General features: G+C 41.3%; 2 protein-coding genes across 5 annotated transcripts; one reads left to right on the top strand and one right to left on the bottom strand.

The window, feature by feature from the left end:
• Positions 1-331: 331 nt before the first annotated feature.
• On the top strand, positions 332-22,190 carry tpm4a (tropomyosin 4a). Of its 4 annotated transcripts, none has more exons than XM_020080865.2 (9): positions 332-740; positions 2,301-2,426; positions 16,559-16,692; positions 16,885-17,002; positions 17,513-17,583; positions 17,694-17,769; positions 18,723-18,785; positions 19,320-19,389; positions 20,884-22,190. In XM_020080865.2, the coding sequence occupies exons 1-9, from the start codon at positions 627-629 to the stop codon at positions 20,964-20,966; spliced, it is 855 nt and encodes a 284-aa protein (XP_019936424.1). In that variant the 5' UTR covers positions 332-626; the 3' UTR covers positions 20,967-22,190. The 4 variants fall into 4 exon arrangements, with proteins under 4 accessions (XP_019936424.1, XP_019936425.1, XP_019936426.1 ...); XM_020080866.2 differs by lacking the exon at positions 20,884-22,190 and adding an exon at positions 20,066-20,292; XM_020080867.2 differs by lacking the exons at positions 332-740; positions 2,301-2,426 and adding an exon at positions 7,236-7,839.
• LOC109625592 (small ribosomal subunit protein eS27-like) lies at positions 22,035-24,050 on the bottom strand. Its single transcript, XM_020080870.2, has 4 exons — positions 23,889-24,050; positions 23,357-23,465; positions 23,125-23,235; positions 22,035-22,535 (listed from the first exon to the last, which is right to left on the bottom strand). The coding sequence occupies exons 1-4, from the start codon at positions 23,892-23,894 to the stop codon at positions 22,513-22,515; spliced, it is 249 nt and encodes an 82-aa protein (XP_019936429.1). The 5' UTR covers positions 23,895-24,050; the 3' UTR covers positions 22,035-22,512.
• Between the last annotated feature and the right edge of the window lie 1,083 nt (positions 24,051-25,133).

The raw sequence follows: 25,133 nt of genomic DNA, 5'->3' as shown, positions 1-25,133 counted from the left end.
GGAAACTCTTTCTCATACTCTCTCACCCTTCATTATGTCTCTGACTCTCCCTTTATAAACTCTTCATCTCTCTTTCTCTCTCTCAGGTGTGAGACCCTGTCTGCCTGCAGGACTCTTTGTCCGCTGACAGGAGGTTAAATGTGGAAACAGGACCTGCGTTCTTCTCAGTGAAAACACAAAGATCCAAATAAGGAGATTGGTGAGTGAGTGGTGTGCAGCAGCCAGGACCATTCCTCAGAGAGGCCTTTGGATGGAGGGTTTGATAGGGTGGAGTGTGTGCCTGAGAGGGTGATAGTCAGGGAGTCAGCGTGGAGCAGAGTGGTGAGTGGAAGGGATGGAGAGTAATGATGGGTGGTAGGAGGGAGAGAACATGGGAGGAGGAGGTGATCAGAGACTGGAGGCAGGTTCTGTTGCAGTTTAAATAACTACCCATATAGGGCTCAACCATCTCCTTCCCTCCGTCTCTCCCCTTCTGTCTCTCCCTCTATCCCTCTCTGCTTCTTTGTAGCTTTGTTGGGCTCCAACTCTCGTCTGTGCTGAACCTCCTGCATCTCACCAGCACATCCACACAGGACGGGACTCAAGCTTAATCATCTCACAGAGGAACACGCATCCCAGCAGTCACCATGGAGGCCATCAAGAAGAAGATGCAGATGCTGAAATTGGACAAGGAGAACGCCATCGACCGAGCGGAGCAGGCAGAGACGGACAAGAAGGCGGCAGAGGATAAATGCAAACAGGTGGGGGGTGAGAAAAGCACACCAGAAATGGAGATAGATCAGATCAGGTCAGTGGTGTGGGCAGCTATAAGTAAAATGAAATCTAGACCAGGCCAGAAAGAGCCGAAAGTCAAATAATATATTTAATGTAAGTATAAGATACTGAGCAAACAAACCTCCCGCTGAAAGGTTTCACGATAACTTGGACGACTATTGTAAAATAAAGAATTCTCCATGTAAGAGAAATATGCAGAGCTGGCGAATATGTCTGTCTGCTTTTCCTTTTAAGGTTCTCTCCTAATCCAGCTCTTAGGATAATCACAACACCGATACCATACCAGACATACCTTCATGGAAACGGTCTGTAAACACTTCACATTTATTTATGCTGCATTCCTCACAGCTAATTTAGTTTGACTTGAGCTGTATCACAGATAGAAAATATTTTAAGTTTTTTTGCCCATTGCTCAGAGCCTGGATGGTGAATTTGGCAAACGTCAGTGACAGTATGAGAAACACAAGTTGCCTTAAAAGGTCAGGAGAAACTCTGAGGTTAACTTTTATTTGTTCAATTCGAGCTTAAACTCCCTATCCAATAAGAAGAGCAAATCTAAACCTAACTTTTGATTAATATCTTACACAAAGCACAAACAGCAAACACTGATATATATCAACAGATGCTGAATTTGGGGACAATAGGTCGATGTTAAATCTGTTTACAGTGAGGCTCAGAGAGAAATCTTAACACCTCCATACGGCTCAGGTGATGAGACCACCCAGGATCCGAAGTGGGTCTTTGGGGAGGAATAAGTGGTGACATCGCTCGGTCCCTCCAGGAGCAGTTTAAAGAGAGTTAATGGAGCCTCTGTCTCAGCGGACATCTGTCATAAAGTCTATTAGACAGATCTATCCAACACACAGGAGACAACACACACACACACATACAAACATAATAGGCATGCAAATGGAGACACAAATGTAGCCACACAAATGGAAGATTAGACACACAGGCAAACACACACACGTCAGGCCCATGGTTCCAGGCGTCTGTGTGTTCTCACTGATAACAGCTGTATTTTTAGACACCAGGAGAGAATGACACTGTGGAGTTCAGAGGGATTATCAGAAGTACCTCATGGGCTCAGAGGGGGGACACTGATTAGGGGGGACACTTTACCCTGTGAGTGTGAATGTGTGTATGTGTGTTTGTGTGTGTGTGTGTGTGTGTGTGTGAGAGAGAGAGGATTAGTCTCTACATAGCAGACCTTCTTGTCATGATATACTGATAGTAAACTATTACCATTAAAACGTCCCCAAACACCATAAATACAAATTAGACTCTCAAATCAGCCACAGCTGCTCTATCTGACGCCTGAATTTAAACACCTTGGCTTTACCAATGTTCAATCGGCCTCAGCCATTATTTAACCACACACTGCAAACGCACAAAACACAACAACAAGAAAGACTTAATCTATCAAGTTGCTTTGTAGCTTATAATTGTCAAAGCAGTGCACAGATAAGAATATAATAGACATTCGACTTGTGTAGTGGTGTGGACTGACAGTGTTTTGTGTTTAGATGGAGGAGGAGCTGCTGGACCTCCAGAAGAAGATGAAGCAGACAGAGGATGAACTGGACAAATTCTCAGAGGGCCTGAAAGATGCTCAGGAGAAACTGGAGCTGTCTGAGAAGAAAGCTGCAGACGTGAGTGAGGGGTCACACACTCATGCAGATGCTCACATACAGGGGGAGGGGTCAAGTGAGTTTCATTTGACTGCACTGAAATGTGAAATGATTCAACCAGTCATACAACAATAACAGGGCATTGCTCCTGACTCGTTAGAAAAAGGACTCGCGACCACTGTTTTTGATTACTTGCTGTGTCCCAATCTGACACACACACACACACACAAACACACATTATCATAGCACTTCTGAAAACCCAGGCCCCGTTATTCCACAGCTGGACAGTGTCTGTGGCAGCATCAGCTGTGGGTTTACTTTGATCATCTATTGTGAACAGTTTTTAGAGCACTTCACTTCAGAGACCCCCACATTCCTGTGCAGCCACTCCTGAAAGATGAACACATGGATAAACTGTAACCCCCTCACCCACCAACATGCACCACACACACATACACACACACTAACTTAGGTCCTCTATGCCAGCAAACCATAGAGCAGTCAAGGGAAAACAGATAAAACTAAAATTATACTCTGTTGATGTTTTTACCTTTTAACTTACAGTTCATGCACCTTATGTATTTATATGTAAATGCACATAGTGACACTTCCAACAATTTGTATAAACTTGTACACAAGCTCTTATGACAACAGCATGACAAAAATGAGGAAGGGTTGTTTTCACTGTTGCCCGTGTTGGCATGAAACAGCATTTACTCAAATACTCTTCTGCTTTGGAACTATTCTGAGGTATTTGTACCTCAGAATTAAGTATTTCCATTGTTTGCTACTCTGGTCCTATTACCTTTAATGTTTATGGTTAGTAGATAGTAGAATTTTTACTCATGATAAACTAAAGTATATTCAGTTTGCAATACTTTGTAGTTTTCCTTGGCACTGCACTCCTTCAATACTGTTTGTTTTAGAAAAGATGGATGAAAATTGAAACTGCAGAACAAGAGGTTTTATTTTTCTTATTGTTCTCTTGTGTCAAAACCTGGTGCCTGCATTACCCAGAATGCAACCTGATTGATCTCTTTGCCTCACATAGAGATGAGGAATCGAGGGTACACCCACTTCCGTCTAACACCAAACCACCATATTCTTTGTATTTTTAAACTTGTAGTCCTCAGTGACACAAACGACATCACTTGAGGCAGTGAATCCGATTTTAACAGAGCTCTGTGTGGGGCCACACATGACTTGTTTCACATCTAAAGGCCTGAAATCACACATTATTGTGTTTGATGTTTTAAGTCTGCAGAGTACATCTTTAGTCTCGACTCAAAATCAGGACTTGTACTTATAACAGACTATTTTTACACTGTAGTATTGATATTTGTCTTTACCGTAAAAGATCTGATTACTTTTGAGGGTTACCGGTAGTATAAATCAGGTATGAAAAAAACTTGTACTGGCATGACTGTGTCCTCTTCATCAGAACGAAAGTAATAATTGAGATTTCTAAGACGTGTGTGTGTGTGTGTGTGTGTCTGGACAAATATCCGTTATTTGGCACAACATTTAAAAATCCAGTTCTTCTGTGGCTAATCAGTTGCCATGTGGGAAAAAAGATCATATTTAAGGTTGTTGGCAGCACCACTAACCACAGAGCTGTGTCTGTCAGGGGCTGCCTGAGGCATTTTAACATGTGTGCACAGGCGTGTGTGATTAGTTCTGTGTGTGTATTTGTGAGATAGTGTGTGTGTGTGTGCGTGAGAGAGGGGGGGGGGGTTAGATGTAAAAAAAGGTCATTTTTAGGGAATTTGTTATGTTCAAGATGAGAAAAAAAATGATTACGCCAGCTTAGAAGTGAAATTAAACTTGAATAGCAACAGCTACTAATCCTTTTCAAATTAGATTATGACGCAAACCATGAGTAGAGAAAGAAGCACAATAACATGAAATACAAGAAAACTTCTCGGAGCTTCCACCAAGATGTGGTATTGTTTGAGTCTGGTAGAGGATATCCCTTGGAAATGCTGTGTTGTCCTACACACAAAGAGAGGGGAAGTGTCTGACATACAGACACAGCGTCGTAGGCCGAAACACGCTGGATTATCCTCACGCTGTGATTAAATAAACTCTGAGAATACTTCTGAGAAGCCTCATGCAAAGAGGGTCAAGTGGACCCCAAGAATACGACGAGGGCTTGTTGGAAGTGGTGGTTTGAGACGGACCAGTTGTAGCTTGCTCTCCTGAGTGAGCTGAATCATGTCCAAAATTCAGTTAAAAATAGATTTTCACAACAACATTGTTAAAGTGAAGCCCCCTGACTTTGACGTTTCCAGCCTGTGAAGTTGTTCTACTCCACTTCCATGAATTCCCCTCCACATGTCACTGTATTAGAGGCAGCAGTCAAGTGATTACACATCTGAATTCACACAGAGGGAGCATGACCAGACTGGAAACCTGGAGGGGGCTGGGAAAGCAGGAGTGTGAGCCAAAGACCCTGGCAAGCGAGCTGTTGATTCACGAAGAATAGTGCCCACACCGTTAACTAAAATATTTAGGTTAGCACAGTTCACTGCCAGATGAAGACAAAGTGTCTGTCCATGGGTCACAATATTAAGATGCAGCATATAGGTGTCAACATGCAGGTGTCTATAACAACATTCCCCACAGCAACAGTAACTATTAGAGGGGAGAGCTGGACTATGGTGGCCAGCCGGGCAGAGAAAGCAGAGAGCAGGCAGGAGGGGGGGGGGGGGCTCTGGTATGTGAGGAATGTAGCTAAGGCAAACAGAAAGCCCCACAATCCTGTGTCTAATGAAATCAATGCTTCCAGCTTTTCCGGTGTAAGGGGCAAATCAGACAGAGAGACCCAATCAGCAGATGAGTTTGATTTGTGAGAGGTTTTCTTTTTCGCGCTGACCAGCTGGACTGAATTTGAGCTGAACTGACTCGAGCTGATGTGAGATCTGCCGCACTGCTCACCTGACCACCAACCCGCATGCGGCATGTTTGCTCTCAGGCCGATCGAGTGAATGGGAAAGGATGAGGGTAAACACAGGCAAGGCACGTCGCAGAGAAACATGGAAGATGGAGCATAAACCTGATATACACCCACACAATGGACATGATCTATGAGCAGCCAGGTGACAGATGATGTTTGCTGATCTCTGCCCCTCAAGACAAACAATTCCTCAAAAATAGAATGATGCATGATGATATGCAGATTTAAAGATTTGCATCAAATTCATTATTTCAATCAGTGTTCATTCAACAATATCTCTAACTCCAGTTTACTGGTATACCACGAACACAAAGCTGTTCAACGTGATGGCCCTTTAAAAGCTCAAAATAACGATAATAGAGTGAAAGGACCAAGATTATATTTTGATATACTCCTCAGTCCTGCTGTCCTTATTTCAAACTATTAAAAATACTTTTATTTCAAACTATAGTCAAGATAACAAATTTTACGAGACTCCATCATAAAACGAGACAAACTGTACATGTAAATTGATGCACCAAAGAGCTAGATTGGGTTTAATTTTTGATTATACATCATACTATCAAATTATATTTTAGCCTCAATGATTCTTGATTTTTGATGCCACATAACACAATATTTTATTGTATATACACATTTTGCCAAGAATCCCTTGAATGTATTTTTATATAATAGTGGCCAATATAATGTATGTACTCAGTTACATTGTACACTTAAAAATGAACTTAGAACGTGTACAGAAACTATGAGGTACAACACATCCTAACTTTGGTATTTCTATACTGTAAAGTCTTGCTACTAATTGACAGACTTGTGGTCTAATAATTTTAAGCCCATGTCACTGAATCTCAAGCGTTTCTTCTTGTACCCTTTACTATTATCTTATCATATCTCTTATTGTCACATACAGATTTATTTAGAAGACGGGAAAGGTACATTTAATGGTCAAATCTAGTTTAAAGTTGTTGAAGTTTGTGTGTGACATCTAAACTATGGGCCCTGTGCCTTTACAATAACTGAAAGTAATTCATCCTGGCTGTTCTTTTTCCTCTTGAAAGTCTTGTAGCAGTGATCACATCAGTCACAGGGATCAGCTTTTACACACACACAATTTTTTTTCTCCTATCTTAGTGAGGACACTCATTGGCAAAATGCATACCCTTATCTCAACCACCACAACTATATACCAAACCCTAACCCCTGGTTCTTACCCTAACCACTTGACCATAAAGCCTAACCACCTCGGTCTGAAACAAATAACCTAGAGGTCAGAAGTTTAAAGCCCTCTTTTGGTCTATCCATTAAAATCGCTTGTCTGGGTCATAATGCCTTGAGCCAACCAATTGTCCTAACCCTAACCATTTGACCTAGATGCCTAAACCTAGCCGTCTTGGTCGGGTACCAAAAGACGGAACATTAATCCTGATCTCAACCTCTTCAAGATGAGGCTTCAAGTCGGAAATCTCTCATCTAAAAGCTGAGCTAGAACTTCACTTTGAATACCGGAATAGAAGATTGGACAAAAATCCAAACAACTGAAATCACAAATTTGGACGACTCTCTCTGGATCCTACCTGAGAGACTGAGCCTGGAAGTCAGAGATATGATTTGGTTATTAAGTGGTATGTGGATGGAGTGCTATTGACTAACATCTTATAAATAATGAATACACTCTAACCCTAAAAGCAAATTGTTAACACAAAACAGCCTTTTGAAAAAGTGAAGACCGGAATGTCAAAATATCCTAACTTTCCCAATATGTCCTTATTCTAACATGGTCCTCACAAAACTGTAAGGTCAGGTACACGCACAGACTACAGACACATGCACGCAGATATACACACAGGCCCCGCCCTCTCTGACCTCATAGTGCCAGTCATCTCTCTCCTCCTCCTCCGGCTCTCAGTCTGGCGCTCTCTACTCTCCTCTCCGCACTGCTTACCCCAATCCTCCTCCTCAATCTCCAGGCGTCCGGACCAAAACTGCCACATTCCCGAGGACAACTTTCTTCTCTGCTCATGAACTTAACATTCCTGCAGATCAGGAGAAACTTTTGGACATCACCTGGACACCCTCGCTTCCTGGTTATATAACCTTTGTTGCATTGTAACGAATCCTTCACATTCCGAAGACTTTGGCCCCGGACGGAGATCGATATATTTTCGTGTCTTTTTCGTTTTTCAAAGCCAACGATCAAAAGCGTTACCGTAACATTCCGCATAGACCGAATAATCAGGGAGCAGCAGCCTACGTGATTTTGTTTTTGCACAACTTTAAAGTAGTCTTAACTGTTTTGTGTGGTTTTTTCTACGTGTAGTCTTAAATTAAGTGAGTAAAGAGTGAAGAATGGCAGGTGTGAACTCTCTGGATGCTGTGAAGAGGAAGATTCAGTGTTTGCAGCAGCAGGCCGACGAGGCGGAGGACCGGGCTCAGGTCCTACAGAGAGAGCTGGACAGTGAACGGGAGGTCCGAGAGAAAGTGAGACAAATCTTTCTCTCTCTCTTTTAAGTCGTTCTGTCCTCTTTCACCACCCTTATTTCATGTCTTCTCATACTTTCGTTCAGTTCTTCTCATCCGCTTCTCAGTCTCTTCTGCTCGTGTTATTGATTCATTCGCGGGCGTGATTGTGCCACAATGCAAAGGCGTTGGTCTCCAATGAAAAAAAGTTTGGATTCCTGCATGTCTGTGCGCATGCGCAGTTTTGCCTGATTTACAGGCCTCTGTGGAACTACAGTGAATAATGTGGACCACGTAGACATTCTTTGTGTTATTCAATTGACTTATTAAGACTCAGCAAATTATTTCTTATTAATGCCAATCATCATGTTAATCGTTGTTTGTGTTATGATGCTGCGCTGCTGCCAACGTTTAGATGGATGCGATAATGTTTGGAGTCAGTGTTAATTCCAGTGGCACTTGAGCAGGGTGGATGTGTGCCAGCTGAATTACTGCCATGCCATCCACAGAGGAGCGGAGGATAAAGGCCGCAGAGCTAGAAGTAGTCTACTCTGTTATTAGGGAATCAAAGAAAAAAAAAGAAGAAGTTCTATTTTCATCTGGAGCTGAAATGATTAGTCATTGAATCGAACCAGATATTTATAGGAGAGGTTTTGACCGTAAGTTAAGTGCTTAAATGAATTTAAAACCAAAAAACGCTGGTTGCAGCTTTCTTTTCAGCTTTCTCAGTCTTCCATAGAAATGGGAGATAGATCAACTTTGTGTTATACTTTTTCACTGTGATTACACGATATGTAATATATATGTGTATTGGAATTACAATGATTTTGTTGTATTTCCCAGCCTGAGTAGAAGCTGTATATTGTTGTGTTTTGTTGTGGTATGTTACATGAAGTTGCAATGAAAATGTTTTGGGCTATTTACAGTTAAAGGCCAAACTGTTCATTAGTGCAATTATCAGTAATGAATGAATGGTCAATAGTCACAGCCCTGTTACATGTTTATATTTAAGTTTCAGCAGCAGTTGCACAACCAGGCCTGTAATTATTCATTGCTGAACGTCCACTAGGGTGGGGGTTTCCTCAATCTACAGGCACGGATGTGTTGCAAGTGACTCGACTGTCTTTCTTCTGTGCATTGGCCCAGCTCGGTCACCTGCCTGTCTCTTGACTCTACCTACATCAGAGTTTTACAGCTTCACACAAAGAAGGTGGAGGCTGCAGACAAATGCTGAGTAGCACAGATAGATAACAGTCCTGACTTGTTTCACATGTTGCTTTATGGCGCACGGTGCCATATCCTTTTGCATAGGAGCTGGTTAATGACAGGACAAGTGGAGAGATTGAAGGAGAGTGGGAGGGGAAGGTGTGGCTGTAAAGATATGGCCGCACTGATGATGAAAGGAGGAGGAAGGCTAGGGGAATAACCCCTTTGTTACAGACTAACTCTTAGGTAACATGGCACTTTTTTAATTTGACAGTCAGGCATTCGCTCAGCTTGTGGATAATTAACTTGTACATTTACACTGGTTGCATTCATAATCATTATTTTAAAATAACTATTTCATAACTTTGAAGTCAAAACCCATCTTGTCACTTAATAACTGGGACATATCAAGTATAATAACTTCAATGTTAAGTAATGGAAATGTTGTGATTGGTCGATGAATGTCTGTTCTTCTTCTTCTCTCTGTTAATGTTCCTTTTCTTCAGTGAATTATCCCTGTACAACCTGTAGAATCCAGAGCATTAAAGCAGAGATAGTAAATCACACACCTCATTTTATTTCGGATGGTAAATGAGGTTAATGTGTCACTTCCTGTCATTTTTAAATGTGCAGACATGAGTGTAGTACAATTTTTAGCAACTATTCTTAAAGTAATATGTCCACCATTTGAGGAACATGGCACATCATACATGATAACAGTGTAAATCCCATCTATATTTTAGAGTTATCAAAGAACAAACTTAAACACTTTACTTTAAATGCCCTCATTCATCATTTATAAGCAGAATATAAACTATACATTATATAATCAAGACTTGCAACTGTTGTTTGTTAACTCTGCATACTAATGTACAGTTATAGATGCTTCACAGGAGTAGTTTAATTCATTCACAACTATATTATTAAGCATTTGAGAAACTTGTATTAGCGTACCACAACATATATAGTATGTTGTAAATGTATTAAATTTGCACAAACTGATTATAAATGCTCTATATTCAGGCTTGAAACTATCATTTATCTGCTGAGTGGAAATATCACATTTATTTCTTCCATTACATCCCAGTTAGCTATGATGTGTAAAAGCAGTTACAGCTGTCACACATCTCGCTCCGTATGCGCTCGCAGTGAAACAGAGCACTGCGTTTGTGTGGTGGGGCTGGTGTGGTCCCATATGTGAATAATTAGGACAACCTGCAGTTATTCCTTTGGCACAAAAACTCTTTCATAGGATCATGGGGAGATCAAAACAGGAATCTTGCTGAGTGTGTTAAGGTAGTGAATCATTCTTTGAAAATGCGAAGGCAACAGGGAAAAAACAACACTCAGCCACATCTCTCACTAAAAACTAAAAGTAATAGCTTTATGTTATTTATAAAGTGGTTCTGTTGCCTCGAGACGTTACTCAACTGCTCAATAATGCTTTCAGGGTCAGTGAGGTTAAAGAGACATGGCTTTGTCTTGAAACGCTCATTGTAGCTGATTAGATGAGTTTGATTTACGGCCTTTACCCTCAACAAGCTGTTCAGTTTTCACAGTGTTCACAGTCATTATAGTTGTTTGCTGTTCATGGTTCAGTGTCGAGAGTCAGACCACAGACCTTTTGTGCTTCATTGACAACTCTTGAGGACTCTGTGAGCACCATAGATGAACCAGATTGGCTGGTTTTGTGTGTGTTTAAAACAAAATAAAAGACTTAAATAAGTATCAAATGTGTGTCAAATGATCAATTAAAGACAAAACAACTGAAGTACCTATTTCCTTTTTTGAATTTCCGTTGTGTTCATGTTGTCACCAGGAAAACATACTGGTTGCCATTGTGTGTTTACCACATTGCATGCAGACATACAGTTTGTGGTATAATGACCCACATCTAAAACCACATTAAAAAGGGAAGTGGGGCTCCACTGAAGTATTTGCTCTGGGAAGGCCGTCCCTCCCAGGATGTCGTCTGCCGACTTGAGTCCAGAACTTCCTGTGCTTCTACTCCCAACACTTCCTGTCCCTGAGCCCTGGCCCTGATCAACAGGAAGATTAGTGCGAGGTGGACTTAGTATGTGTTCCTACAGATGCTTAATGGTGGTTCCAGTTAGTGCTTAAGTGAACGTTTAATATTAAAATAAAAACAACCATTACCTTCTAAAGGCAAAACTGTCTGTTTCTCCGTAAAAAGCATATGCTGTCTTTTCATCTGTATCTACAAAACCTTAATGACATTTTCTTTCTGCATAAAGTACATTGCTGAAAGTAACACAGAAATAATGCTCATCTCAAGTAGAGCCTCTCACCAGGTTATCAAAAATGTACTGAAGGTTTCATCCATTCGCTCCTTTTCGTGCTCAGTGGGCTCCAAAGTTTTCTGCTCCCACAGTCCGACAGTTTCAGTGGAAAGAATTACTTCCTGGTGTCACTGTTTTCTTTGGACTTTCTCCCCACGAGTAGCTCAACTTTCCAAATATAACTGCCACATGTTGATACTTTTTGGCAGTCGTTGGCATTCTGGGGAACACTCCCCTGTAACTGGCTTTGTGGCTAAGCTGATTATGCAGGCCAAGGTTGCGGGTAGTAGAATATTTTTGTTCAATCCTTACTAGCGAGTTTGCTGAAATGTCATAAAGTAGCATTTAGAGAGTGAAAATTGGTGTTTGAACCATTTCAAAGATTCTATAAGACGCTAAATGTTCAGGGATGTGTAAATCTTTATTGGAAGGATGTATACTTGACCTGCATGAAGTTAAATCAGCTGACCTTTTATTCTAACCATTCTGACCATTTGTTCAGAGACTCAATTGAACTCTTTCTGTTTTCCAAAAGTGTCATTAGGATTTATGGAGATTTCAACATCCTGATCCTTTTGAATCCAGTTTCGCTCTTGGTTAGGTTTGCAGATACTGTCATTTGTCATTCTACAAATGGGTTGGCGTCAACTCCTTGTCAGGTTTTGACACATAGCCTCAAACCAGCCCACAATCTGTGTGGAAATCTGAAAACATGCTGTAGAAAAATGGCACAAAGAAACTCATTATGTTTTTCTTGAGGTTAAATGATCTTCATCGTCTATACCTCATGACAGGCTGTGCTCACACTGTATGCATCTGTCTTTTCATGCCACATCTCCCTGTGAAACGATAACACATGTTCACATTGAGTGTAGCGTGTGGTGGTGTCAGGAATAACTTCCCCTGAAACCTCAACAGCATTGTGCTGCTTATTAGCCCACTGCCCCAGAATTAGCCAGTAATTGGATTCCTCTTTCACTTGTCCTTGATCCTGTCTCTCATGCCTGTAATACACAGAGGTATTTATTAAGTCATTCCCAGTAGGACTGTATCTTCAATGCAATGTAGACTGCCCACTATGTGGAGGTAAATGAACATTAGTCAATCACAAATAGCACTTTAGAGCCCTGTATCTTAACATATCATAATTCATGTCACTTTATGGTGCAGCTGAAAATGGCCAAACAGCACTGACTGTAAAAGGAACAGTTGACATTTTTGGAAATTCTTTTTTTTGCTTTCTTGCTGAGAATTAGATGAGGGATGGGATAAGGTTGATACCACCCTCTTGACTTTAAAGTAAATACGAAACTACAGCCAGCAGCCAGTTAGCTTAGCTTAGCATAAGGCCAGGAACAACAGGTAGCCTGGCATGTTGGTGTCTAAAAGTAGCCAATCAGCACATCCAAAGTGTGATACTAACATGATGATTTTACAAGTTTCAGTGACAAACAGACTTGGTTAAACTATAAGATTTATACACAGAATAAATCAGTGTGTTTATTAGTGAGCCTTAAAGGTGCTGCTCATAGACTGCATTTAAAGATGGATCATGCCTCTCCACTTCCTCCCACTATCCAGAAATGAAACTAAAAATATTATTATAGCCAGAATTTGTGATCGGGGGAAGGAACCATGGTAGCGACACTACAGGTGTTCGACCAGTCAGTCAGTCTCACCTGTTAATCATGACATTTCATCCCTGTTTTTGTAGCATCAAATAACTCATTCAAACCAAACCTATCGCAAAGATGAGCACTTCAACAAACATCAGTGTGATAAGAACTACCAGAATGACAGAAAATATATTTGACTTGACTTTTTGCTGCTAACATGGAGTAGGTGGGATTCATGTCCTTTACTGTAACCAACCAGCAGGTGGCGGACGCAAATCTTTGGCTTCACCTTTGGGGAGCAGTCATGTCGTCCATCTTTATTTACAGTCTATGTTGCTGCCAGGCAGATTTTGTTACCTTTGGACAGGGCCACGCTAGCAGTTTCCCTTGATTTCCAGTCTTTGCACTAAGCTAAGCTAACTGACTCATGGCTGCAGTGTCATATTTACTGTACATTACAGAGAGAAGGATGAAAATGCTCTCATCTAACTCTTGAAAACAAAGCATATAACCAACTCATCCTTTAGGAATGTCACTGCCACTGTGGCTAAATGCCCTTTAGCAAGGCATCAACTCCTGAAAATACCATTGACCTCCTAGAAAGCTCTGGTGTTACATATTAAACTAGCTTGATAACAGAACACACACACATACACACAATGTCAATGTGTGTGTGTGTGTGTGTTTCTGTGCAGCTCGCAGCAACAATCTTCCTGATACCCCACCACAAACCTTCTCCATAGTTTGTTTTACCATATAAGGCGCTGGCAGCGCGGGAATGCAAAGTGGGTGCTAAAGGAAGGGGCACGGCCAGAGAGAGAGAGAGAGAACACCAGCTCTGAGAGAAAGAACAATCAAAGGGAGGATGTGAAAGGATGTCGGGCTGCTAACTTCCTGTCACCTTTTCAAGATCCCCATTTACAGTGATGTCAGTCATTTGATAGAGAAGCTCTGATTCCCTGAGACCTTCACCTGCAGTCAGATACTTGTGCAGCAGCTGCAGCTACACGTCTTGTCACTGAAATAATTTTCTAAAGATGAAGAGGGAAAAGTATTTCAAGCATCGCCGTCAGATTCCACAGGAAATACAATTTTCTTCTTCGGTCATGGCTCAGTGATTTAGAGACATGAGACTATGTACTGTACGCACCCAGTTTTTTTTTTTTTTACTTTGACACAAGTCCGTCTCTGTCTATAAGGGGACCCTCCTCCCCTACATGTGATTGTGAAAATCTGATGCCAGATAAAGCACCAGGTTGGACACTTTAGATTGTGTGCGTGGATATAATACATAGTGGTATGAGCTCAGTTTGTGTTTGTGTGTTGCTTAACAACAAGCTTTTTACTGGGCAGGAAACAAGCAGGTCACTCGCTGGTAATTTTAGTGTGTGTGTGTGGCAGAGATTGACAGAATGTGAGTTTCTGTTTGCATGTTTGCAGCGTGTGTGTGCTTGTGTGTCTGGACATACATTACAGCATCTGAGCTGCCAGTGTAGCTGACCTAAAGCTGAATGAATGGCTTGTTTGTTTGTAGGCAGACTGTATTCTTCTCTCAGGACTCAGGAAGTAACGCTATCTGTTATTCCAGGCTCCGGTTTAACTCTGTCCAACATTTCTCCCTGGCCAGATGTAGTGTAGACAGAAAAGGACCCATGCAAAGGGACATCGCTGATGAGATTTCAAGATGTTTCGACCGATTTACGACTTTTCATTCATTCGCCGTTGGTTTAGGTTTTCCTCTTGTCGAGTTCTGGTTGTTTTAAGACACGTCAATGCTCGTATCGGAGGCAGCCCCATGGCAGCTCTGGGTGCAGCAGGGCAGGACCTGGGAGAGGACGAAAACAGAACTAAAAAAAGGAGAGACAGAGAGAGAGAAAAAAGAGAGGTGGAAAGAGTGAGTGGCCAGTCAGCAGTTCTAGACGACATGGAGAAAATGTGAAAAATTAAAGAGGCGGGTGCCAGCTGCCGACAAGCAGGAAACCTTGTGTTCATTTCCTGAAGTATCTAGTGTATGACAGAATGGAAGAGAGAAGTGGATGGAGGTCTATTTTATTCTCTGCACAGACTTAACTATTTTCCACTTTGGTTTCTGAGCTCTCTGTCACTTTCTTCTCTGTGCAGCGATACCTTCCCAGTCCTTTCTCTTTCAGTCACTTATCATAGGGACTTTATCGGCACAAATGTGCAGCAGAGTGAGTCATGCACCTGTAAACTCAATGGCAGACCATTTGACTTTAGATCTGACTTCTGGACTGAACGACTAGCTAATGAGTCACTGACCTACTAAATGGTGCCTCGCAGCTGTGCACAGAATAATGTCTGTTTGGAGAAATCCTCAGCTGCTTTGTTTCAAGAAACAGGCTGTAAACGTGGGTTTGAATGAATGGTCCAGTATTACAACAGTTCAAAAGTGCAGTTGTGTAGTGCTCTCTGGTTGTAAACTTCAGATTTTAACAGGGGAAAGTTTCTGTGAGGTAACGTTGAGAAGTGAGCTGGGCTGGATTTCAGCTTGAATGCGGCCCCCTAGGAGGTGGAGGTTTGAAAAACTCCCTGACCATCAGAGAGGAAATGCCTGTGTAGTTGTCTGTTTGCTTTCTTTTTCCTCTCTGTGCCTTTGTTGACCGAGGGCAGATGAGAAGAAGCCCATTTGTTCCCCCCCCCCCCCCCCCCCCGTACTTGCCCCAATTCTGCATTCACCGACCCTGGAAATTGAGTTTTTGGAAGCATTTCATTCAAATCTAAAGTCCAGCGATCTTCAGATATTAAACAGGTTTACACTCTTCAGCATGACTCAGCCCCAGAGACCGATTATGTCAGGAAGACCCTGCTCCTATAGAAGATCCTCTGGCTGTGTCTATTTCACATATTATTCATTAGCTAGAGTCACATATTGATTTGCGAAACATGAGCAACCCCATAGAGCAAGAACGATTGATTACAGTATCTTACGTACTCACAGCACTGACAGAATAGAAAGTATTTAATTTCACTCGCAGTCAAACCTATGTGGATTCAGGCCTAAGTGGGATAGAGAATGATCCCGTGCTTTATGACAGAGAACTGAGCGATCATGCTAAATATCTCTCCGTAGTTATGTCACCATGGTTACATTTGGGTATTTTATCTGTTATTTTCAGAATAAGAATCCTATGATAATAAGCATTACATTAAATCTTTCTTTTATAGCTGCATCTTTTCATACATGGTCATCCATCTTTCCTGGTTTAGAAAAAAAGATACACTGTTGCATTGAAACATTGGAAAATTAAGAATATTTTAATCACTGTTCTCCAATATATTTTTAAATATAAAGTAACATTAAGTGGTTAAGTTTTAAAATGTCAGGTAATGAAGTGACTCTTTGAAAAGCACCATATTTCTTTTTTCACTTAAGTTTAATAGTTGCTGCTGTGAAAACATGTAAAACAAGTCTGTCTCTTCTTCTTCTTCTAATTTTTTGTTTGGCTGTGGATCATGTCTCTCCCATGTCCCCCCATTGCCCTCTTTGTGCCCTTCCCTTCTCTTCCTGTGTTATGGGTGGGAACTGGGGGATGGGGAGATTAGTTTGGATGATTTAAAGCTGAATGAATGACTCAAATTCTCTTTCCCCCCCCTCAGGCGGAGGGTGATGTAGCAGGCCTAAACCGTAGGATCCAGCTGGTGGAGGAGGAGTTGGACCGAGCCCAGGAGAGACTGGCCACGGCACTGCAGAAGCTGGAGGAGGCCGAGAAGGCTGCAGACGAGAGCGAGAGGTCAGAACAGAAATCAACCCTGATATTCTTTTAGACACCTGCATTTAATTTCCTGCTGGGTAGATTGGAATGTTTATTATAGCTTTAATATGAGATGTTTTACCTAATTTTATTGCAACACCTGGCATTCACAACAGTTCAGTACATTTAGAGTCATTCTTACCTGATCTTCACTGTGTCCTCTCCACTCAGAGGGATGAAGGTGATCGAGAACCGAGCGATGAAGGACGAGGAGAAGATGGAGATTCAGGAGATGCAGCTGAAGGAGGCCAAACACATTGCAGAGGAGGCTGACCGCAAATATGAGGAGGTGAGCAGGAGCCAGTTTTAAACAACACTGACATTATCAACATGGGACACACTCTACTACTACTTTGTGCCTTAAAGTCAGGGTTGATAATTAGTTTCTCTTATTTGTTGAAATCCTCTTCCCGTCCCGATAGCCATCAATAAATAAAGTGGTCTTTAAAAAAAAGAAAAAGCCAGCATCTGAGGATCTTGCAGGTCTGTAATAGACACAACCAAATTATTGGGATCGAATGAAATTATTGGTCAGCGTACCTGTCTGCCACTATCTGACCTGCCTACCTGCATGCACCCTGCCCGTGCTATGACTGTGCATGACCAGAGTCCTCAGTCACTGCAGATGCAGAGACGAGGGCCAGAATTTTCTGTGTGTTGAGAGCGTAGCTTTGACGAGAGGGTCGATGGGAGGGGGTGGGACGTGTTGCTTGCGTTTTATCATAGTGTTGCCTGCTCTTCTGCTAGCATTTCCAGGAATACCAACCCTAGCTTTACGTTTTAATGTTCTTCCCCCCAGGTGGCTCGTAAGCTGGTGATCCTGGAGGGAGAGCTGGAGAGAGCCGAGGAGAGGGCTGAGCTCTCAGAATGGTAAACCTACTGACCTCTCAAATGCAACAACGCACATAGATACACACGTGCCCTCACCTCCCATTCCTCTTCCATTAAAACCAAACATGTGTCTATGATTATCTCTGCAGTAAAGCCAGCGACCTGGAGGAGGAGCTGAAAAATGTGACCAACAACCTGAAATCCTTAGAAGCCCAGTCTGAGAAGGTGAGACTGAACTTCATCACAAACCAAATATATTGTCACATTAAAGATTCATTTTCTATTCTCTTCCCTCCTGGAGCTTTGTCCACATAGGAAGACTGTTTTTATCAGTAATGTTCAAGATAAGCATTGATTCATGTCAAAGACACATGTCAAAGTATGTACGCCACACTTGTTTACCAAGTTAAGATGCATTCACTGACTCTCACAAACCTCTGGCCAAACGTAATGTTTATCTTTAATATGCTTCAGTGGAATAACATATTATTTTTTATCAGATTAACTACTATTAAGACAAGGTTTACTTACACTGCAGCTCTCTTTCACAAACAGCCTAAATATATACAACAGTATTTAGTGAACAGCAGGCACATACTCATCTCCACGTCCTTGCAGCCTGTTATTTGGGCTGTTCTCGTGGCTCGGTTGGTAGTAATTTGAGTGAGTGTGGGGGGACACCACATCACCAGGGTATTGTTCTAAAGTCATTATAGTATTATATCGTCCGGCCCCTTACTTACAAACCCTAACCCTGTATTTCCTCCTCAGCTTATTTAGTTGAAAATCTAAATGTATCAAGAGACCAGCCCTCGTTTGTCAGCCAGCAGAGACCTGCAGCACATTCTTCCTGTTCTCTGTGTTCCTCCCTGGGTGCAGACAGGCGGCACAACAGCATGCCGGGCTTACCACATGACCGCGCTCCCTCAGCGATACGAGCCCTCGCTTTGTTCAGTCAGGCTTGCCAGGGATGACATCACAGCTCAACCTGTTGTCAGGCCACGGCCAACACCTTTGTTCTTTTGTCCAGCTCCCTTCCTTTTTTACATGTCACTCCTTACAGGGAGCGGTTTTACAGCTCATGGCGTAATTGTAATGTGTGAAAGCTGAAGGCAAGTGTGGGCATGTATTTTTTCAATTTCGCATACTAATTATATTGTCTCTCTCTCTGTCAACAGTACTCAGAAAAGGAAGACAAGTATGAGGAGGAGATCAAAGTTCTCACTGACAAACTGAAGGAGGTGAGATCTTGAGTTCGGTCATTCCACAGCAGAGAATATTTCACAAAGACAGCTCCCTCCAGTGGCAGTAGTACACACTTTCTGAGCACGCACTGTACTTTCTTCATAGAGTTACACAAATGAGCAATGTCACACATAAATGTAGGTACTTTTCCGGCATTTAAAAAAACTGTTAAGGGCTTTATAATCAAGTTAATGAACTTTCAGTCGAATCCACCTTTGCTTCATGTTATCATCATTTCCTTTTGTCCTATATTGTATTGTATGATGAGCTCATTACAACCACAGTTTTATTATATTGGGTTAATTATGTGCATGTATTCAAAACGAAACTGCAACATAAGATAAGAGAAACGTTATTAATTCCACCCTGGGAAATTCACTCCTTACTTATTGCAGCAGAGGATGAGATAGACAAGAGAACATATGAAAAGTGAAAGTATAAAATACAAAAAATACAGATAATATGTACATAATATACATCTTGTAGAGGGCATCATTGTTTTACACCCTGTGACATTGTGTTTCCGTCAGGCTGAAACCCGTGCAGAGTTTGCAGAGAGGACAGTGGCCAAACTGGAAAAGTCCATCGATGACCTGGAAGGTATGAGACCAGTACAACTTGGATTATATAGAACAACAATTTTTGCGGATTTGCTCCATTTAGAATAAAAATAAACAGTTATCTGGTCACAAGGTTACAGTCAGTGTCAGTGCTTTAGGAAATTGATGAATCACCAGCAGACGGTTTTACACAGTTTCCTGCGGGTAAGAATAACTGATCGTCTTATTACACATATGCACAATGGTATAATTCAGTTTGACAGATCCAGGAAGGAATGCCCAATTTCAGCATAATATTTTCTGTGGAAAGGAAATGCCTTCCTGCCAAATGTATGGAAACTCCTTACCTTAGACAAGCTAATAAAAGGTCCTTGTTTCTGAAGGACAGGGGCTTCGTGTCAGCCATGTAGTACAGAGTAAACAGTATTTCGGTGTCTAGTAGAGTTATTGGAGCAGTTTTATGTGACAATCAAGGCGGTTTTAAATGCTCAAAGCTCACGCAGCACGAGAACTGACATAATTAGACATGCATCGTTCTTTCTTCCAAGCAATTTCTGCTCTTTAAAAAAAAAGCCTGACCTATTTTTTGTCTTCTCCTTCCTTCCCTCTGCTTTTTTCTGCCTCCATCTGTCTCTCATTCTCGTCCTGCTTTTGGCTTGTTTGTCGCCGCTGTCCTTGACACCTGCCCTTACTTCCTGTCGACCTCTGACCTCCAGATGAACTGTATGCGCAGAAGCTGAAGTACAAGGCCATTAGTGAGGAGCTGGACCATGCCCTCAATGACATGACATCTCTGTAGATGCTCTGCTTCTCTCTTTGCCTCTCACTTCCACTTTTTCCTGACTTTCTCTGAATGTTTGGACTCCTCGTCCTCCCTCTGTGGATGATATGTGCCTTCTGCTCATTTTACTATGCAAAAGAACTAATTAAAAACTACTTTGCAGCTTATGTCTCTGTTCTTGATGATCCGTACCAGCATATAGCTTGTTGTATTACAGAATAATGAAATATTTAACCCATAGCCTCAGTTTCCTACCAAGTTTACTGTTATTTTTCTAACTAGGCCGGCAGCAGTTTGTTGTTGTACTGTTGATTGTTACTGTTCATTGTCCATCTGAATATGAGTTATACAAGGTGAGCTCTTCTGATGATATTTACTTTAGTTTTGCTGTGAATTAATGCAGTTTCCGATCCCCCTTAACCCTTGAAAAACCCTTTAAATTGAATGTGCTTTAGGTCGTTTCTGATATTATAGATCCATGTGTCCATAATGTAGCATCTAATAGAGTCTATTAAGTCTGTATACTGTTTCACATACTAAGAGTCTGCAGTTCATGCATGGACAACACAGTGGTGTGGTTGAATTTTTTTTGCATGTGGCACAACTTACCCAAAGTAGTCACACATATCATCTGTCCGGTTTCTCAGGGAAAGCCTTCTGGCAGACCCACATTGTGAATTAGCATGACATTGCATCTGTGAGATCAGTATTATTTTCTGAGGTTCACCCTGTCAATTTTCTTCCCCTCAACAGAGAAATTATCAAGTGCCAAAGAGGAGAATCTGGGCATGCACCAAGTCCTGGACCAGACCCTGCAGGAACTGAACAGCTTATAAACACAGAGAGGAAACTGGAGAGGACGAGATCGTCGCATCACATTCCATTAGATGTTCGACTCCATTCCACATTTCGAGCTGTAAAATCTTCCCCACCCCCGTGTACCAGGGGGATTAACTTAATGCTTGTCCCTTGAAGTTTTTTTTTCTAAGGCACAACTTTGTTTCCTTTTTTTTTTTTTAGATGGCAGTCATTTTGAAACCATCGCTTATTTTTTTTAATCTCCAGCTGCGATTACAGAAATGTTTTTTGACCACTCGTTTAGAAAAGAACTGGCAAAGTAAAACACCCAAAGAAACCTCAGATTCGGTCACTCAACCACTTAAACTGGCTCATTTTTTTCATTTTATATGCACATACATTAAAGCCTCTGTCGGATTATTATTAATACACAGGCTACAGATGGTGTTGGGGTTCTCAGTCTGCATTAGTATGACTCTAAAGCGCCACCCAGTGGTGACATGAAGTCAGTTGTTTTTCTGATCATGTTTAACACCTGAGGAGGCTACAATCAACTTGTCTGTCTCAGCAGCGTCCTTTTAAATCTGTTTGTGTTTGTGTGAGGGGTGGACAGCTGGGCTTATGGAAAGGTTTCATTCATAAATAAACAAGTCAAGACACGTGGTCCTCAGTAAAAATGTATGATTTTTGCCTGATTACATATTGAAGATGCAGAGTATTTACAGTGCATCAGTTTTCTTCATCTCTATTCTTGGTGTGGGAATCAATGCCATGACATAAACAACCTTTCCTAAAGCACAAACTGCTCATCGATGCCTCCTGCACCATCGCCGACAACATGCCATCATGTAGCCAATATTAACTAGACTTACAATATGTTGTATTACATGAGCGAGCTTAACCCCAAACCACTGGAAGCTTGGTTAAGTTTTACCACCCATGGATACTTATTGTATATAGTAGAATAATTGTAGGTAAGTCGTATTGTTTGATTTTTTTTTTCATTGGGTGGGGGGGTTGGGGATGGGTTTGGGTTGTTTCATTTACACCACTTTTTTTTGCCAGGGGAAATCTCAAGACCAAAGAACACACATAAGACAAGACAGTTAATTCTTAAAATGTTTATTATTTTTTGTTTGTGATGGTTGTCGTGGTTTCATCTTGTGCCAGGGCCATGAGCTGTGCCTCACATCTGATTATGGTTTTGAAATATTTCATTCACCACCCCCTCTTATGTCAGTCTAATAAATGTTTTACAGAAATCTGGAGTCCTTTGACTGTTTTTGCATTTTGATGATTACAAACACAAAACATGATCAACTTGGTAAAAGTAGTAATCAATACTACATCATTCTTAAATACTTACAATTCAATCTGAGCACATTGGAATGTATATACATTTACCTTAACTCTACCCCATTCAACCCCACAGAGGGAATTTAATTTCACACCACATTATCAAGATACAGATGGACGAGATGACTCTACTTTCTCTTCTCACATTTTAATCATGGAGTGTGAGCCTAAGACTCATTTACCCATCCTTCCTGTCATGGATGCACAGGTGCGTCTGCCAGTAAGAGGCTATTTTCGTCTGAAGGCGCAGCCTAGGTAGAAAAAAAAAATGTTTCTTATTATCTCAGCATCGACAAAACCGTGATCTGGACTTAGGGGGTTAGGGGGTTAGGGTCAGGGTTACTCATACGGTTGTAATTAGAGTTAGGGTTGCAATTAGGGTTAGGGTTCCAATGAGGGTTAGGGCTTGTGCTGCATTTAGTGTTAGGGTTTCTGGGGTTGGGGTTAGGGTTGCAGTTAAGGTTAGGGGTAGTAGGTTTCTAATACGACATCATGTAATACAATATGAAATGTGAAATTGCTTTGATTGAGATCCGAATCACTGACCCTCTGGTTGAAAGACTGATGCTCTACCGACTGTGCCAATCTATTGTCTTATAATAATAAATTATTATTCCCAATCAATTGGTACCATCGTCAAGTCTCTACAACCTTTGGAAGTGGATAAACGGTAAAAACCAGGGGGCGGTAATGGGCCTTTCTTGAATAACTTTTGTTCTGAAGTTCATAGAAACTTGAAAGTAGGCTCCATCTGTACTAATTCGGGTATTCCAGATCGATTGGTATCATTTGTTTATATATAGAGGAATTAAAAGTAGTGGTTTGGGACATTTTCCTCACCTGCAGTGAGTCTGCATTTCCCCCCTTGTGGTTGGCTGAGGATTATGGAGCAGCCTGAACAAGGTACCACTGTTTGTGCATGGCTGAAGATGGTGGTGATCCTGTAGCAGCCTGCAAATTATTGATATATGAGAATAAAATAGAAATAAGAATAAAGGACGATCCTGAAACACACTGTAACATCAGTCAGGGAATTAAATGTGGGTGCAGTAGGGCCTACTGTTCTCCTAACCTGTGCATTTAACATCCATGAAGTAGGAGTTCGGACTCTGCACCAGCCTCTTCTTCTTGTGTCGTCTCCTCTCCTCGGTGAAGCTGGGGTGCATCAGATCCTTAGGCACCTGCAAAGAAGAGGGACCCACATGATTTTTCATTGAAGGATTTCATGAACAATTTTTCTTCACTTATTCATTGAATGACAAGGCCATTGTTTTGGTTTTGCTGCCTCCTACAGTCTGAGGGAATGAATTGCAAACAATAGCCAGTGCACAAACATGTCCAGACAAGTTTTAACATCTTTCTGACAGCTACACTGACTTCACTGCAGAATTCAGATAATACACTCCATGTACCAGCTGATCAAACTTTACAACAGCTTTCTGTCAGGCACACTTGATCAACAACATCTAACCACAACAAAACAATGTATTTATTTTTAAAGCACATTTAAAATAACCAGGGTTGACAAAATAGTTCCCACAACAAAGAAGTAGAAGAATGAAACAAGATACAATAATTTATAGCAACACAAAATATTCACTCACCGGCATTTTTGTTCAGATCACTCGGGTTTTTCGTCAAAAACAATTACAACGTGATAAAGTGTGATTGGTCTCTGCACAGTCACCGGATGGTTTGTTGTTGTTCTGAACCTGATGATGAACGTTCAGTACCAGAGGCGGAGTCTTTCTCATCAGGGGCGGAGTAACACATAATACTGGCTGAACTGGTCCATGTAATGAACAATGATTATTATACCTGCAATTATATTTACAGTTATGAGTCAAATACAGATATTTTTTTACAGATAACTAGGTAATTGTTAGCTGCAGATTACTCCTGTGTCTACATCTACTTTTAAGATATGATCTGTAAAGTCTATACTGAGCTCACCAGATGCAAAATTGTGTTTTATCAATTTGATTATATTTTATCAAAGTCAAATTAACACATTTTCAGCAAGATAGATCTGACAATTGTTGTCAAACTGATTGACTGTTTAGAAGTGTTTGTTTGTGGTCAGAATAAAAAGTTTAATATTACAAATATGTGGGTACTACTACCATAAAAAAACAAATATTCATATTTGAGAATCTGCTACCTGTATCCTTTTATTTAGCATTATTGCTTTGACATTTCTCAAATTGGTAATACCTTGTAAAAATTGTTGTCATTAAGTTTTGGTCATTCTGCTAAATGATTAATCTAAGTAATAGTTTCACCTAAGTGCTGTACATGTGGTTCTGTAAAATTCAACTTCAACTTTATTTATATAGCACTTAAAGACACAACTCTGTTGAGCCAAAGTTCTTTGCAACAGTTTGATGGGCCCCAGGAGGTTTATCTGGTCATGGATCTAGACCAGTGGTCTAGACCATAGACTGTATAAGATGAATGACATGACAGCTCCCCAAAAGTGAAGCCAAAGCATCTTGATCGCTTGATCCAAGTGGAAGGCTGCAGCATAGCTCATAAATCCTGCCTCTTCTTCGTTATCAGATGAGACTTGAGCCAAAGTAAAAGGTCAAAATCCACGTAGAATTAATTGAAGTTGGTCATTGTATCAAGGTCCTATCACACTGATGTTTGTACAAGTGTTCATTTTCTTAGCATCGTTTGAATCACTTATTTGACTGACAGCAGAGACTGACTCATAATGGGTTGAGCTTATGTATAGGCGGGACTTTGGTACCAGGGCTTTATCACTCAATCGTGACTGCACAGACTCAAGATGGCAGCACTCATATCTGGAATATTTTGGCTTCATTTGTGGAGAGTGGGAGGAAGTG

This window comes from Paralichthys olivaceus, chromosome 3 (genome assembly GCF_024713975.1).
Source record: "Paralichthys olivaceus isolate ysfri-2021 chromosome 3, ASM2471397v2, whole genome shotgun sequence".
NCBI lineage: Eukaryota > Metazoa > Chordata > Actinopteri > Pleuronectiformes > Paralichthyidae > Paralichthys > Paralichthys olivaceus.
This window is presented reverse-complemented; position numbering and strand designations above follow the sequence as displayed.